The sequence below is a fragment of the Acinonyx jubatus genome, chromosome B3 (genome assembly GCF_027475565.1).
Source record: "Acinonyx jubatus isolate Ajub_Pintada_27869175 chromosome B3, VMU_Ajub_asm_v1.0, whole genome shotgun sequence".
NCBI lineage: Eukaryota > Metazoa > Chordata > Mammalia > Carnivora > Felidae > Acinonyx > Acinonyx jubatus.
Genome location: NC_069386.1, coordinates 18,184,040 through 18,198,576, shown reverse-complemented (window position 1 = coordinate 18,198,576; position 14,537 = coordinate 18,184,040). Strand labels below are relative to the sequence as shown.

At 47.4% G+C, this 14,537-nt stretch overlaps 1 protein-coding gene across 6 annotated transcripts in view; it reads left to right on the top strand.

Annotated features, from left to right (window-relative positions):
* ADAMTS17 (ADAM metallopeptidase with thrombospondin type 1 motif 17) overlaps positions 1-14,537 on the top strand; it is a 343,518-nt gene that overhangs the window by 198,649 nt on the left and 130,332 nt on the right. For 4 of the 6 annotated variants that reach the window (XR_008299007.1, XM_027067937.2, XM_027067939.2 and 1 more), the window contains exons 11-12: positions 4,122-4,226; positions 5,273-5,418. Coding sequence is in view for 5 of the 6 variants with exons in the window: in XM_027067937.2 (XP_026923738.1) it covers positions 4,122-4,226; positions 5,273-5,418 (251 nt within the window). In the remaining variant the exon portion in view is untranslated. The remainder of the gene's footprint in view (positions 1-4,121; positions 4,227-5,272; positions 5,419-14,537) is intronic. The other 2 variants (XM_027067938.2, XM_027067940.2) reach the window with 1 other exon arrangement.

Here is a 14,537-nt window from a genome sequence, read left to right as displayed (position 1 = left end):
GATTCTTAACCAACTGAGCCACCCAGGCACCCCTTGAATTTATATTCAAATACCTTTTCTGTTACATTACTTTGGTTCTCTCCTTTAGGAGAGACCAGCCAGCTGTGATGGTTAATATTTTATCTCATTTGACCTGACCATCATTTCCCTGAGTTCTTATGTATTTTCCTTTTGCAAGTGCAAAAAGTGAAAAACCAGGGGTGCCTGCATGGCTCGGTCAGTTGAGCGTCAAACTCTGGATTTCAGCTCAGGTCATGATTTCACAGTTCATGGGTTTGAACCCTGTGTCAGGCTCTGTGCTGACAGTGTGGAGCCTACTTGGAATTCTCTCTCCCTCTCCCTCTGCCCCTCCCCTACTTGCTCTCTCTCTTTCAAAATAAATAAATAAACTTAAAAAACAAGAAACAAAACCAAAAAAATGCAATTACTTTGTTCTTAAAAAATAATAATGCACATGTGCTTGCACATTTTTAGCCATTTTATGATCATTTTATCCAGTGAGTGAATATTCTTCACATGCTTTCTCCTTCCTGTAACTTCTCCCTTTTTGTACTAATTAGTACAGATCCTGTGATGATTCTTTCTATGTATTGTTCACCTCTGAGTTATTCCTGGACCAGCTATAGATAGGATGTTCATTTTGGAGAGTGTCAGGGCTATTTCCAGGCTAGCAGGCATTCTCCTTATGAGACCAGTGTGTGTGTCCTGACCTAAAGAGACCAGCAGTTGCAAGACTATCCACCATGCAGTCTTTCTCCTGCTCTGAGGAATGGCTCCCCCCACACGTGGTCTATCCTTGTACTTTCCTTGTGAAGCCCTGAGTTTCCCGCTTCTACCTTGTGATAGGTTGGTCCAGAGAATCTTCCCTTATCAGAGCATGCATTTCTCTCTTGTCTTCTCTCTTTCAGTAAGTGGTTTTACCATAAATAGTATACTAAGCATGCATAAAAAATGCACAGGTCATACATTTAGAGCTTGATTCTTTTTTAGAAAGTGAACACACGTGTGGATCCACTACATAGGTCAAGAACCAGGATATGAACCTTGATAAATGAACTCCCCAGTCTGGTGCTTCTGACCAACTCAGGCCCTTGACCTCCACAAACATGTGCCTGTTCTTTGGGAAGAAGGAAAAAAATAGAGAAAGCCCTGCCCTACCTGCCTTCCACAGCTGTCCTCAGGATGACAGATGTTAGAGGACTTTGTCCTACAGATGGCAGAGCACTAGGTCATTTGGAAAGCATGACATGAATGCCAGCTATCTCACAGGCACACAGTGACAAGCATTAATGCAGTCCATACCATTTGTCCTGTACTCACAAGGAATCACAGAAGGGTGATTGCTTAGCTTGGGCACACACGGCAGTGCTGGTGGCTGAGCTGGGATCAGAGGCTGTAGCTCTAAAGTTGCCTTTTCCGCTCAACTCCCTTGTCTTTGTTTTTAAACTAAACACAGAAAGGTATCCAGTATCCTGACTCACAGAAAACGATAATTTTATCTTATTTGTTTTTAAACCTCATAAAAATGGGATACATACATTTCTGTCCGATGCATACGTCAGAGTGGAATTGTTGAGTGTTAGAATGTGCATGTCTTCAGTGTTAGTAAGTACTGCCAAAGAGTTTTCCAGAGTTGTTGAACCAAGTTAGAAGCTCAGCATCAGTTTTAGAGCTTTCATATCATACCGCATCCTTGCCAACACTTTGTATCCTCTGTCTCTGTCATTCTAGCCATTCTGGTGCATGTGTAGAGGTACCAAGTGGCAGTGGCTGATGAAATTAAGCACCTGCTCATATGTTTATTGGCCATCCTTATGTTTTGTTTTGTTTTTTAAGTGATCTCTACACCCAACGTAGGGCTCAAATTCACAACCCCAACATCAAGAGTCACACGCTCCACCAATTGAGCCAGCTAGTCACCCCATCCTTAAGTTTAAATGCCCTTGTTTGTAAAGTGTCTGTTCAAGTTTTTTGCCCATTTTTCTACTGGGCTATTTTCTTAATTGTCTGTGGGAGCTTTCGTGTTTTTACAGATATTCTTGATACAAATCCTTTGTTGGCTCCATGCATTATAAGTATCTCCCTTTTATTGCAAATATCCTCTCTCACTTTCTTATGGTTGTCTCTTGATACACAGAAGTTCTTCATTTTAACATAATATAATTCATTTCTTTTGGCCTTTATGGTTACTACTTTTTGTGTTCTTGAAAGTCTTTGCCAGACTCATCTCCTTTTCTTTGATGGCTAGAAAAGTTTTATAGGAATGCATGGTCTATAAAGCGCATAACAAACCGTTCACACCGCCTTCCTCCTCTCCCTCTTGATGGGACAGGTGTGTCTCCTAATCCCAAGCACTCCTACCCATAAATTACCTGCCGGGTCAGCCTTGTTCTCATGAACACATGTCCACGCGCTGACACCACACTCTCGAAGAGCTCCGAGGTCAAGGTGCATGGAATCAAACATTTAATGAGGTGCAGTCTGTCTTTATGGGACCAGCTGGGGTTGTGCTCAGAGTTCTCATCTTTTTACCATTCCGCTGAGAATTGAACAATAATGGGAACACAGGGGTTTTCCTGAACCCACGGGCACACTATTCCCCTTGAATCATCAATTTCTTTAAGGGCACGGAGTGGCTTTGACACACTTGAAAAAATGAGCAAGAGCTTGTGCTCTGTGAGCTCTTTGTCAAAGCCCCTCCAGCCCTGTTTTCCTTCCCTGTTTCTCCTTTTGTCTCTTCAGCTTCTAAATATTTTTTGACTTGAGACAGCACAGTGCACACTATTCTATGCAGATGTTTGAGATTACTTGGAACAGCAGAACTCTACACGAAGCACAGCACACCCTTTGTGAGCCCCACTGTGACTATCCTGAGCAAGGACCCTTGACCCTCACCCTGCCCAAAATGTACCCGCAGGTGCCCTGGCCACGCCCGGGAGGGTGATATCTCCCTACTTCGGCTCAGGCCTTTTCCCCGTGTGCTTGGGCTTGGCATCCCAGAAGTGCTGTGTCTTTAAAAGAGCCTTCTGTACATCTGTTCTCAATTTTCAGACCACGAGGCGAGGATTTGGGTGCAAGTAGTTTATCTGGGAAGTGATCCCAGGAAGCACCGTGAGGGGGCAGGGAAGGGAGAGGGGGGTGGCAAGTCCAAAGTACACTGATGGACAGGCGACTGCATGAACAATGGGACCATCCCACCGGGACCCTCAGAGAGAAGTGTGGCGCTGGCCTCAGAGCCATCGCACCCAAGGAGATGGGGTGTCCAGCTCCCATCCCCATGACCGAGGGTTGCTCCGTGGTCAGGGGATGGCCTCCAGCAGAGAGACTGGGGAAGCAGCAGCCGGTGAATGTGCTGTCTTCTCCGAGTCCTGCAAGGGAGACTGAAGCAGCCAGGGAGGACACTGGCCATGTATCCAGCTATTTTCATAAATAGTCCCATCTTGAGCACTCTGTCTACATGCAGGTTTCCTATTAATACAAATGGGAGTCTGTTTCTAAATGCCTATTCTTAAGTAGAATTATTTCAATTATTTGTGCAGTTAAGAAATTCTTTAGGTGAAACACTGTAAGAAATTAGGCATAATGCAGCTGAGCTAGAAAGCAGGTGACCACAGGGAGAATGGAAAGCCTTCTTTAACCCCTTGGGGTCTCAATTCTGGGCCTGCACAGTGGCCCCTCCAGCCTCAGCTCTGAAGCTGCCTTTTCCGGCAAGCCCTCCTTGGTGAGGTTAGGATGGAGAGATTCCTTTCCTATGCACTCGGTCTGACCCATGGGTGTCTGCCTCATACCTTCCTACATTAAATGGAAAGTATGTGTTTGTTACTGGCTCCCAGCCTGCGCCCTGCATGGGACAACTCCTAGGCCCTCAATAGCTAATGCAGGAATTGCTGAACTGAATCCCCATGAGACAAGCATGGGAAATAAAGGCACAGAATTTTGTTGAGTTAAAATGAACCAGTTGAATGATGCACATATTTTTTTTTCTTCACATCCAGACTCATGACCCTCCTTCCCTTCATGTTTCAAATTCTCAATCCAAACCAGTCATCAAGCCCCACCTTCCGCCCCCAGTAGTGACCTGTGTGTGGTGCTCTAGGCAGTTACCTTCCTTCCCTTGTCAGCAGCATCTGATGTGCGCTGGACTGTGGTGCCTGGTGGAAGGAGATACGTCCTGCAAGACCAAGCTGGACCCTCCCCTGGACGGCACTGAGTGTGGGGCAGACAAGGTAACCCCCGCCTCCCACTGCCCTCCCCCAGCCCCCGTCTCCTGAGCATTGGGTGTCTCTCCTGAAGGGCAGTGGTCTGTGCTTTACTCAGGAGTACCTGAAGCACCCTCTGGGCTGCCCCAGAAATGCCCATGGAGCCCACTCTGGGAAAAGAGGGGCACCCACATCACCTCTCCTTTTTCTGCTGATAAGATACAAGAACCACTTGCTATTTTTGTTCAATTGACTCTTTTTGTCATACAAGTGAATTTACTTAAAACTTGCACATCAATAAACCATACGTAGAAAAACAGGATCGCTTGCCATACACAAAGGGCTATCATAAAATAAATTCTATGAGAACTGTGTTGCTCACTTCTAGCTCAAGTTTAAGAGAGCAAGCCTGTAGGCCTGATCTTCATTAACCGGAGAGATTGGTGTTGGAGAGGAGAGGTGTTCAGGGCCAGCAGCCACAGAGTTCTCTTAGTCTTCCTGCAAGGAATGAATGAGATGCCATGGTTGGGAACCACTAAATCACCTGTCCTGCCCTGGATGTGCCACACACGTTGGGAAATTTCCATTTTAGAGGATTGGCTTTCCCCTATCCTCGGAGCCAAGGTTCACCCATGTGGAACTTACGGTGTCATCTCCGAAGCACCAAACCCAACTTTGAAGTTCAAAACCACAAAGCCAGGAGACTCAGCCTTCCAGAGAGATGCACTCCCCGTCAGGAAAGTTGGCAGAAACTCAGGTCTCTCCGTAAGCCATGTGAACTAATCCTTTTTCTGAGAACTTAGAAAACCCCAACGGAGCACACATCACGCGGGATTTTAGGGCACTCTGCAAATGCCACAGGTGTACAGGTGTCAGGTTGAGTGAGGAAGGAAGGTCGTTAGAGCTAAGAAGCATGCATGCCCCAAAACAGTCTGCTCGTACGTGAATTACAGAAGGCAATTTGGGACGGCAAGGTGCTTTTTCACGTGGTGGGAATCGCAAGTTACCGGGTGAGTGAGCAGGTTTGATCCTTGGGCACTGAGGGCCCCTGGGGCCCCCCTGCTGTGTTTCAGTGGTGCCGCGCAGGGGAGTGCGTGAGCAAGACACCCATCCCGGAGCACGTGGACGGAGACTGGAGCCCCTGGGGCGCATGGAGCATGTGCAGCCGGACGTGTGGGACGGGAGCCCGCTTCCGGCAGAGGAAATGTGACAACCCCCCGTAAGTTCCCCTTGAGCAGGCATTCTCCAGGGTGCCTTGATCGGGGTTTCCCAGCAGCAGCTCTTCCTGCCTTAGGCAAAGGAGGGTCTGTCTCCTGCGAGAATTTGAGCGGAAGTAAGACCAAGTCCCTCCAAGGGCCACGGACGCAGGGTGTTGAGTGTGTCATAGGCCACCTCAACTTCAACAGAGCTCTTTCTGTGAGCACAGATACCCTGAGTCCCATGGCTCCTTACTCCTCACGTGGGCCTTGCTAGAAAGCTTTCCTGAGACAGCTGCGTGACACACTCCCCTGGCCTGCAGCTTCCTTAGGGGACCTTCCGGGGAGGCCTGTGGACCTTCGAAAGAGAGGCTCACCTTTCAATTGGCTCTTAGCTGATCTGGGAGCTGCCTGGCTGTTGATGAGTCACAAAGCACCTGGGGGTTCAGCTGTCCTGTACATGCAGATACTTTTCATGGGTCCTTTTAGAACGATTTGAGAGAAAATTGTTTTTTGGGTTGTTTTGTTTTGTTTTGTTCTTGTTTTTTATCTTATAAGCTTCCTTTTATTGACCTAGAAGACACGATGACCCCTCTTGTTCTTGGCACATTTGCTCCAGAAAGCTCAGGGGTAGATGTTGTGCTTAATTATAAAAATTCCTTGCCCACAGGTGTTTCTCGTCTCCTCTGAAATTTCCCATTTTTAGTATTTCTTAAAAGAGTCTGTTTCATGTCCTGTGTGCCATCAGCTTCATCACATTCACTTCAAAAAGAGCAAGTTATAAATTATCAGTGAAAAAGAAATGCTTTATATCCATAATTAAGTCATGGTGATGAATAATTAGCAAATCCCTCCTGTGTTTAAAAATCATGAAGCCCAGGCTGTATCCCAGACCAATTAATTCACAAATTCTGGAGATGGGACCCAGGAACTGGATGTTTTAAATCTCTCCAGGTGAACCCAATGGCCAGCCAAGGTCAAGAACTTCCCGATTAAAGGAAAACATGCACACAGTTTAGTCAACGTCAAGAACACTGTTTTTCCCCCAGTAGTGCTATAAGAATTGGCATCACATACTGTGTCTTGTTAAAACTTTTCCTTCCGGTATTTAGCAGAGTGGCTGAAAAATAATAGGTGTGTCTTTAATCTTTTAGGAATGACTTCTTAATTAAAAGCATAGAGGCTATACTGGGATCCTCCAGAGAAACAGAATCAACGAATATATGTATGAATCTCGATGAGAACTTGGCTCATATAATTATGGGGGCTGAGGGGGTCCCACGATCTGCCATCTGCAAGCTGGAGACCCAGGAAAGCTGGTGATGTCATCCAGTCAGGTCTGAAGGCCTGAGACCCAAAGGAGCTGATGGTGAAATCCCAGAGGAGGGCAAGAGAAGATGAGAAGAGAGGTCCTAGTGGGGGTAGGGGGCGCAGGGTGCGTGTGTGAATTCCTTCTTCTTCTGCCTTTTGTTCTATTCAGACCTTTAGGGATTGGACGATGCCCATTAGGGAGGGCCATCTACGTTACTGCGTCCACAGGCCCTCATGCCAGCCTCATCCAGAAACCCTCACAGACATACCCAGAAATAACCTTTCATCTGCACACCCTGTGGCCAGTCACATCAACACATAAAAGTAACCATCACAGATGTGTAGAAGGTTAGAAAGCCTGTTTTGCTAAATGGTGAGAAATTAATAGAGGTTTCCATTTATTCATGGCTCTGTGAGGAAGTTAAAATAGTTCCATCTCTGGCCCTGAGAAGAGAGCTCTGGATTTGGAATCAGGATGCGGAGATTTAGGCCTGGCTTAATTGTTGGTCGTGTGTCCTCAAGGAAGCCCCTTCTTCCCTCTGGATATCAGTTTTGCCATTAGAGGGAGCTGGCACGGTATGGTGGGAAGAGCTGGACTTCAAAGTGAAACAGAGAAGGCTTCAAGTCCCAGGGCCACTCCCTATAGCAGGTGATGGCTATTACCTGTGTCTCTGAAGTTGGAATAATTCATGGGCATACATATAACATACATGGTCTGTCTTTAGTATATGGTCCTTCTCTATATTAGCACTAATGGAAGATTGGGGATGGGATGAGACTGTGTGCCCTGCCCCCTAATTCACAGCACTGTTTGAGGCTCAGAGGAGGGTGATTTACACGGAAAGGCTTTGTTGTAAGACTTATAGCTGCCATGGATGCTTCATGTTTGCATCTGGAGCTCCTGTACTCTAGCCGAGGATTGGTCTCCTTTGGCACAGCATTTCACACCAGATGTCACCCAGGAAATGTCACAGTAGGGGCCTATCAGAACCTTTAAATGCCCAGAAGGACCCTGTGCCCAGAGACGGTTGACAATTGGATTGTATTCAGGTAAGGACAACCCTTACAAGAATAAGATGTCATCGACGCTGAGCAGATGCATTGGGCACAACTTTTAAGGGCCCTGACTTTGTTTTCTTGGCATGATGTTGGCTAAGGCATCCCCCATGCCTTGGCTCTACCCACTGTTCTCATCCCAGCTGCTTTCTGCCCACCCACTCCTAAAGAACCCTTAGTTCAGAAAGCCAAGTTAACGTGCTTCCCTGGCCTGGCCTGCTGTGGGATTTCATGGGCTGGGTCCTCACGCTATCCCTCCACACCCAGTGGCCTCAAGAGAGAGGCTGTTCCAGAAATCCCAAAGTTGTAAAAATCTTCCATTCCTCTTCTTTATCAGGTGCCCTTCCTCCCTACCTAGTGGTGGTCATGGACTTTATCTCTCCTTGCCCCTCTTCCTTTGTTTTATCATTGAGGAATGGGGGGGATTTGTCAGGCTACCACCAACAGGCCACTGAGGGGTATGCAGGTCTTAGCACATCAGATGGCTATGGGCACTGACACATCCCTGAGAGGGAAGTCTTTATGTCTGATCTCTGTCATCCAACAACATCCTGTGGGGCAGGCAATGGTAGAAGGACCAGAAAGAGAATATTGGTGTTCTCAGGTCTCCTGGCTCCTGTGCCCCTTCGCAATGACACCTTTCCAACATGGTGCCTTCACACACCTTGACAAGGCTCTGACTCTGGACTAAGGACTCAGCTAGTTATAGGCTTATAGTGACAAGCAAAAACAGATTAAAAAGTCCTCACCGACTTCTCTTGGTCTTCTCCTGGGCCTGACCCTTCCCAAACTGATCTCTCCTCCCAGCCCACTTCCCCACTCAGTTCATAGCACCACCCTCTGTGACATTGCCACAGTCCAAAGCCCCTGAGTCTGTGAGTGGTCCTCTTGTCCCCTCTCTTCCTCCTCCGTGTCCTCTCAGGGGAAGAATGGCAAATACAGTGAGCCCACACCATGTGCCACATTCCCTCCTATGCATTTACAGAAAGTGAATCATGTAAAAATGCTGCCCTATGAGGACAGGTATTCTTTTTGGCCCCACTGATTAGAAATTGAGTGGTATAAAGGTTAGGTAACTTGCCCTTGGTCACACAGCTGGTTTAGAACCTAGCAACGAGGCTCCATTGTTCTTTCAGACCTTTTGCACTGGCCTCCCTGCTTCCCACATGCTCCTTGTCCCCCAGATTCATTTCCCACACAGAGCCAGAGAGATCTACTTAAGCATAAATCCAGTTATATTTCTTCCTGCTTCAGCCCTGTCAATCATTTCCCTCTGCACTTAGAATAAAATCCATACTCTTGACCATGGCCTCTGTATTCATTTCCTGGGGCTGCTGTAATAACTGACCACAACTTGGTGTCTTAAACAGAAATTTATCCTCCTCTCCCCATTCTAGAAACCAGAAGTCTGAAATCAAGGTATTGGCAGGATTGATTCCTTCTTGAAATTGAAGAATTCATCCCACCCATGCCTCTCCCTGACCTTCTGGTGGCTTCTGGTGCCCTTTGGCATTCTTTGCCCCTGTAGACTTGCCTCTGGTCTCTGCCTCTGTCTTCACATGGTCTTCTTGGTGTGTCTTCTCCTCTCCTAAGGACCCCTGTAGTTGGATTTAGGGCCTACCCTAATTCAGGATGACCTCATCTCATGATTAAGAGATCCTTTTGTTTTGTTTTGTTTTTAATGTTTATTTATTTTGAGAGGGAGACACAGAATCCTAAGCAGGCTCCAGGCTCCAAGCTGTCAGCACAGAGCCTGATGTGGGGCTTGAACTCATGAACCAGATCATGACCTGAGCCAAAGTCGGATGCCCAACTGACTGAGCCACCCAGGCACCCCAGGAGATCCTTAATTACATCAACCAAGACCCTTTTTCCAATTAAGGTCACATTCGAAGATTCTGAGTAGGATTATCTTGGAGGGGAAGGGGCCACCATTCAACTCACTGCAGCTTCCTTTCTGTCCTCAGATACAGCACTTCAGGCTCCAAACACTTGTCAGTATTCCTTTCCCTCTCCCCAGCTTGCCTGTGTCTCTCCTTGGGTCTCTAACTAAATGTCCTCTCAGGCCTCCTTCCTGAGCACCTTGCACCAGACTGGGTGCCTGCTTTACCCTCTCTCTCAGCACCCTCTTTCTACTTTACAGGTATGATAACAATTTGTAATTACTCTTTTGTACTTGCTCGCTTGTTTTCACTCTGTCCTCCCCCTGCTGGTCTCTGGGCTCCATGAAGGCCACACCTGTCAGGGCACCATTCTCCTTTCTGTGCTTATAGCAGAATGGTCTTCAATGATCTGCGCTTCCTACCTCATCACTTGGATGCATGCTGGCTGAGAAAAAGCAGTCTCTGCTTTTCTACTGCCCCAGAAGACACACTTCATACTGTTCTCCCCCCCCTCCAAACACAAAGGTTATTGTAAATTATTATGCCAAGAAGGTAGATCACCAGCTAGCCCCCCCTTTCTTGTACTGTCTCACTTCACTGAGGCCTAGATGCCGTGAACAGCCATGAGTGGGGTTCAGGTTCCCCTACACATGAGGGTCACCTTCTCACACACCTGCCCAACCCTGGCGAAGTTGTAGGCCACAACTAGGGAGGCTCAGGGCCCTCTCAAGAACAAAGTCCAAAATGTAGCCCAGCCTTGTTTACTCCATGTGACAGAAACACTATGTCTTTGCATTTGTAATATTTATGCCTTGGTAGCCTGTCCAACCTTTCGTAATAACAGCATAGATCTGTTTTCCGTTCTGCAAAGCAACAACAGGCTCTTTCCCCCAGGTAGTTTCTATAAGGTTCCTTCCCTTTCAGGGAACCACCCCAGGTGAATGGGAAGAGAAGTGCCCAGTCCTTGGGTGGGAGGTTTAGCAGCAGCCCCAGGTGTTTCCGGGGGAGATGCAGACAGCGTTTTACGAAGTCCAGGCAACAGTTGTTAACCTGCTTTGCAGAGAAGCCTGACGTGGTGATTGTTACAAAGCACAGCTGATCGAGGACCTGGAGCCAATCTCTGACCAAAACAATGTCCTCTGCCTGGCTCACTCCTTAAATCACCAGGCTCGCTGCCTTGAGATTTCCCAAGGATGTCTGAATCACACTGCTATGAACATCTCGGACTTGGAACGGTCCCACCAACCTCTCCCTACCCAACTCCCCCCACCCCCCACCTCACTTTGTATTCCTGGCTCCTTCCCCGTCTTCTGCAGCTGGTTTATTCACTGTCCAAAAATACTGGCAAGAGAGTCCGCTCCCCCACCCCACCTTTTTCTCTCTTTAGCCTTGGTCTTTACAGCTCTTGGAATTCGTATTTCTTGCCAGCTGACATCAAGGCCTTGGGGACCATCCGTGTTTTTCATCCAGCTTCCTGGGCTCACCCCTTCCTGCCATAATTTTGTGTCACTGTGGGTGGTAGTTTCTGCCAAAAGACTGCAAGGCAGAAAGTTCATCTCCAATTTGAATTCTGGTACCCCATCAGGAGGCTTATGTTTCAGGGAGAGGGCTGGAGAAGTAGGGTCAGGAGAAAGGGTTCAGATGGTCTTGTGTGAGAAGCCCGCTCTGTCAGAGAAGGACCAGAAGGTGAGTGGAGCATAGATACGGAATGCGCTGGGGTTAGCACACAGCATCACCCCATGAGCATCCAGAAGGAGAGCAGTCAGCCTCCTAAGACCAAGGAAGCCTTGGGGTGGGATGTGAAGCTATATGCCTATACTTGCTTTTTGCTTCCAAAGCAAAGCCCCCATGTGTCTACTTTCAAAATGCCAGTGACCTGGTGTTCCCACGGATGGATTTTTAAAAATCTCAGTCTTCTACACTTGAGCCTAAGTTACATGTGTTACTTGGATACCTCGAAGGGGAGGCCTTAAACCTGGGATGTCTGTTGCCCTGAAAGGGCGTTAGCAGCCCCACCCTACCCCTGACACCTGGAGCTGCTGTCCGTTAAGCAGTCTGTGCCTCCAGATGGTGAGCAGGTCTGAACCACTTTTGTGACTTTATCTTATAATCTATCTTCATTGAGTAGAACAGAGCAAAAAACATGTGTCACTCAGTTGGAGTGTCTCTCTTCCTCTTTTCCTGATTCTATGTGTTTATCCACCCCTGAGGGAAAGTGCCTTGGGTTCCTGTTCATCTCAGTGACCCCTTGTCTTGTCCCTGCTCTGCCCTGGGGTCTGCCCAAGGCACTTCAGACCCCGTCCTAACAAGCCACAGTCCTGCCCTGCAGGAGCTCACCTGTCTCTCCACACTTTCAGTCTCTCACCAAAGCCTCTCTACCTTATTGTTTGTCCTTATTTTTAAACATCCTTATCAAGGGGGGCACCTGGGTGGCTCAGTCGGTTGAACGTCTGACTTCGGCTCAGATCGTTATCTCACAGTTGTGAGTTCGAGCCCCACGTCAGGCTCTGTGCTGACAGCTCAGAGCCTAGAGCCTGCTTCAGATTCTGTGTCTCCATCTCTGCCCCTCCCCTGCTCATGCCTCTGTCTCTCTCTCTCTTTCTCTCAAAAGTAAATAAACATTAAAAAAAAATCTTTATCAAGGTATAACATAGAGAAATGGGCACCTGTTCTAGAGCATGCTTCCTGCTGCAGTACTGCCCATCTAGTCAAGTGTGTGTGTTGGGCAGGTGTATGTTCACAACGGGTAGGAGTCATTGCCTCCTAATGTGTGTGTATGTGACCGAAGGAGGGTGTGGTTTTGCAGAGCAACCCTACCATATCCACTGCCATGAGCCACAGTGGGCTTCCACTTGCTCTCAGCGTCGCCAGTGCCCCATATCGTCAGTCTTTTCCACGTTGGCCTTTCTGGTGGGTGTAGAGTGGTATCTCCCTGGGGTTTTCGTTGGCATTTCCTTTCCAAGTAATGAGGCTGAGCATTGTTTGTGTCTGTGTTTGCCATTTGGATATCTTTTCTTATGATGTGCCCATTCAAGTCATTTAATTTTATATCTGATCTTCTACTTTATTCATGTTTATAAAGTCCCAACAGAGGGGCGCCTGGGTGGCTCAGTTGGTTAAATGTCCAACTCTTGGTTTCAGCTCAGGTCACAATCTCACAGTTTCATGAGTTTGATCCCCGCATCGTGCCCTGCACTGACAGGGTGGAGCTTAGTTGGGATTCTCTCTCTCTCTCTCTCTCTCTCTCTCTCTCTCTGCCCCTCCCCCCACTCACTCCATCTCTGTCTCTCCCAAAATAAATAAATAAACTTAAAAAAACCAACAGAGTACAAGTCGAAATTGAGGATTGATGTGAGAGAAGCCTCTTGAAAAGTCCATCACATCCCAGCTAACTATACTCGTAGGTCAGGCTGGCTTCAGCCTCACAACAGCTGATGGGCAGCCCCCTTGCCAGCCTGCTCCGGCTGCATTCAGAACCTCTTGGGAATCACACCTCTTATCTCCACCTCTTACCCACTGAGCTTTGTTCTAACATATTAGATCTTTGATTTCCTCATCTGAAGGATGCAGGCAGAAACCCCTTTAGATGTCTTGCATAGATTTATCAAGGTAATGGTTCTAAAGAACAGGTAACAGGTAAGCCCTCTGGCCATATTAGTCTATAATTGCAGTGTATGTTAAAGTGCCTCTTTATATATAAGCTCTTCACCTGTGTCCTCAGCTGACCACACCTCACCTCAAGATGAGATTTCAAATTACTGTGTCATATCCCCATCTATTTCTGTGAGTCCTTGTGGGGCTATGGAGCCTGGCAGGCTTGTCTGTGCCTTGCAGCCCTCTTAGGAAAGGCTGAGGGAAGGACATAGGCCTACTTTTAGCCCTCAAAAAGGAACAGTTCTTTTCTACCAGAATTCTGTTATTTCACCTGTCCCTCATTTTAGCCATGTCAAGCTTGGTTTCTGTTGTTTTGGTTTTCCTAGGTGTCTTTTTATTTTATCCATGCTGCGTAGCCAAGAGAATCTTACCAGAGTGAATGAGAACCTCAGCCCTCTGCTCCTCAGACATGGGGAGGGTGATCTCTCCTGCCTGTGTCTGCCAACCCCAATACAGCATGCCCTAAATCCCTTGTGTCCATACAAGTGAAGCTTGGCACACTCACATGACGTGGGTTCCTTGGTGAAGTTGGCCCCCTCCTTCCAAGTCCTCCCACCACAGAACTTCAGTTTGTGGACCACCCTGTCACACACACCCTTCCCACACATTGATTCTCCTCTCTCTTCCTATATGGAGGGTGTCTTTCTGTTGTCTCACACCAGTGTATACCTGGGAAGCCATCACTGGTGTCGTGGTAGCTCTCAGATAACCCAGATTATAGACACAGTCATGAAGAAGGAAGGGGCTGGCCATGGATTGACATACTGGGATGATTTGGGTAAGAAATCATGCTACTCATGGATTGCTTCTCTCTTTTTCCTATGTTGTTCAAATAATGACCCAAAGGAAAACAAGAAAAATCAATGCTTTGAGTCATTTTCTTTTTGAGCAGGAAATTTTAATGTAAAAAAAAAAAACAAAAACATTAGTTATAACAGGTGATTGGACAAATGGGAATTAACTGCTAAGAGATAAAGAGAACACCGGAAGGGCACTGAAAGAGCAAATATAAAAGTGGCCACTGTCATTGGATCTGAGGCAAAGTACCCAAAGAAGGAACAAATACAGATGAAGGTGCCCATCTCTCCCTCCCTCCCTCTGCCTCCCTCTCTCCCTCCCTCTCCCTCCCTCTCCCTCCCTCTCTCCCTCTGCCTCTCCCTTTCCTTCTCCCTCCCTTCCTCCCTCTCTCTCTTTCTTTCTCTCTCTCTCTCTCTCTCTCTCTCTCTGTCTCTGTCTCT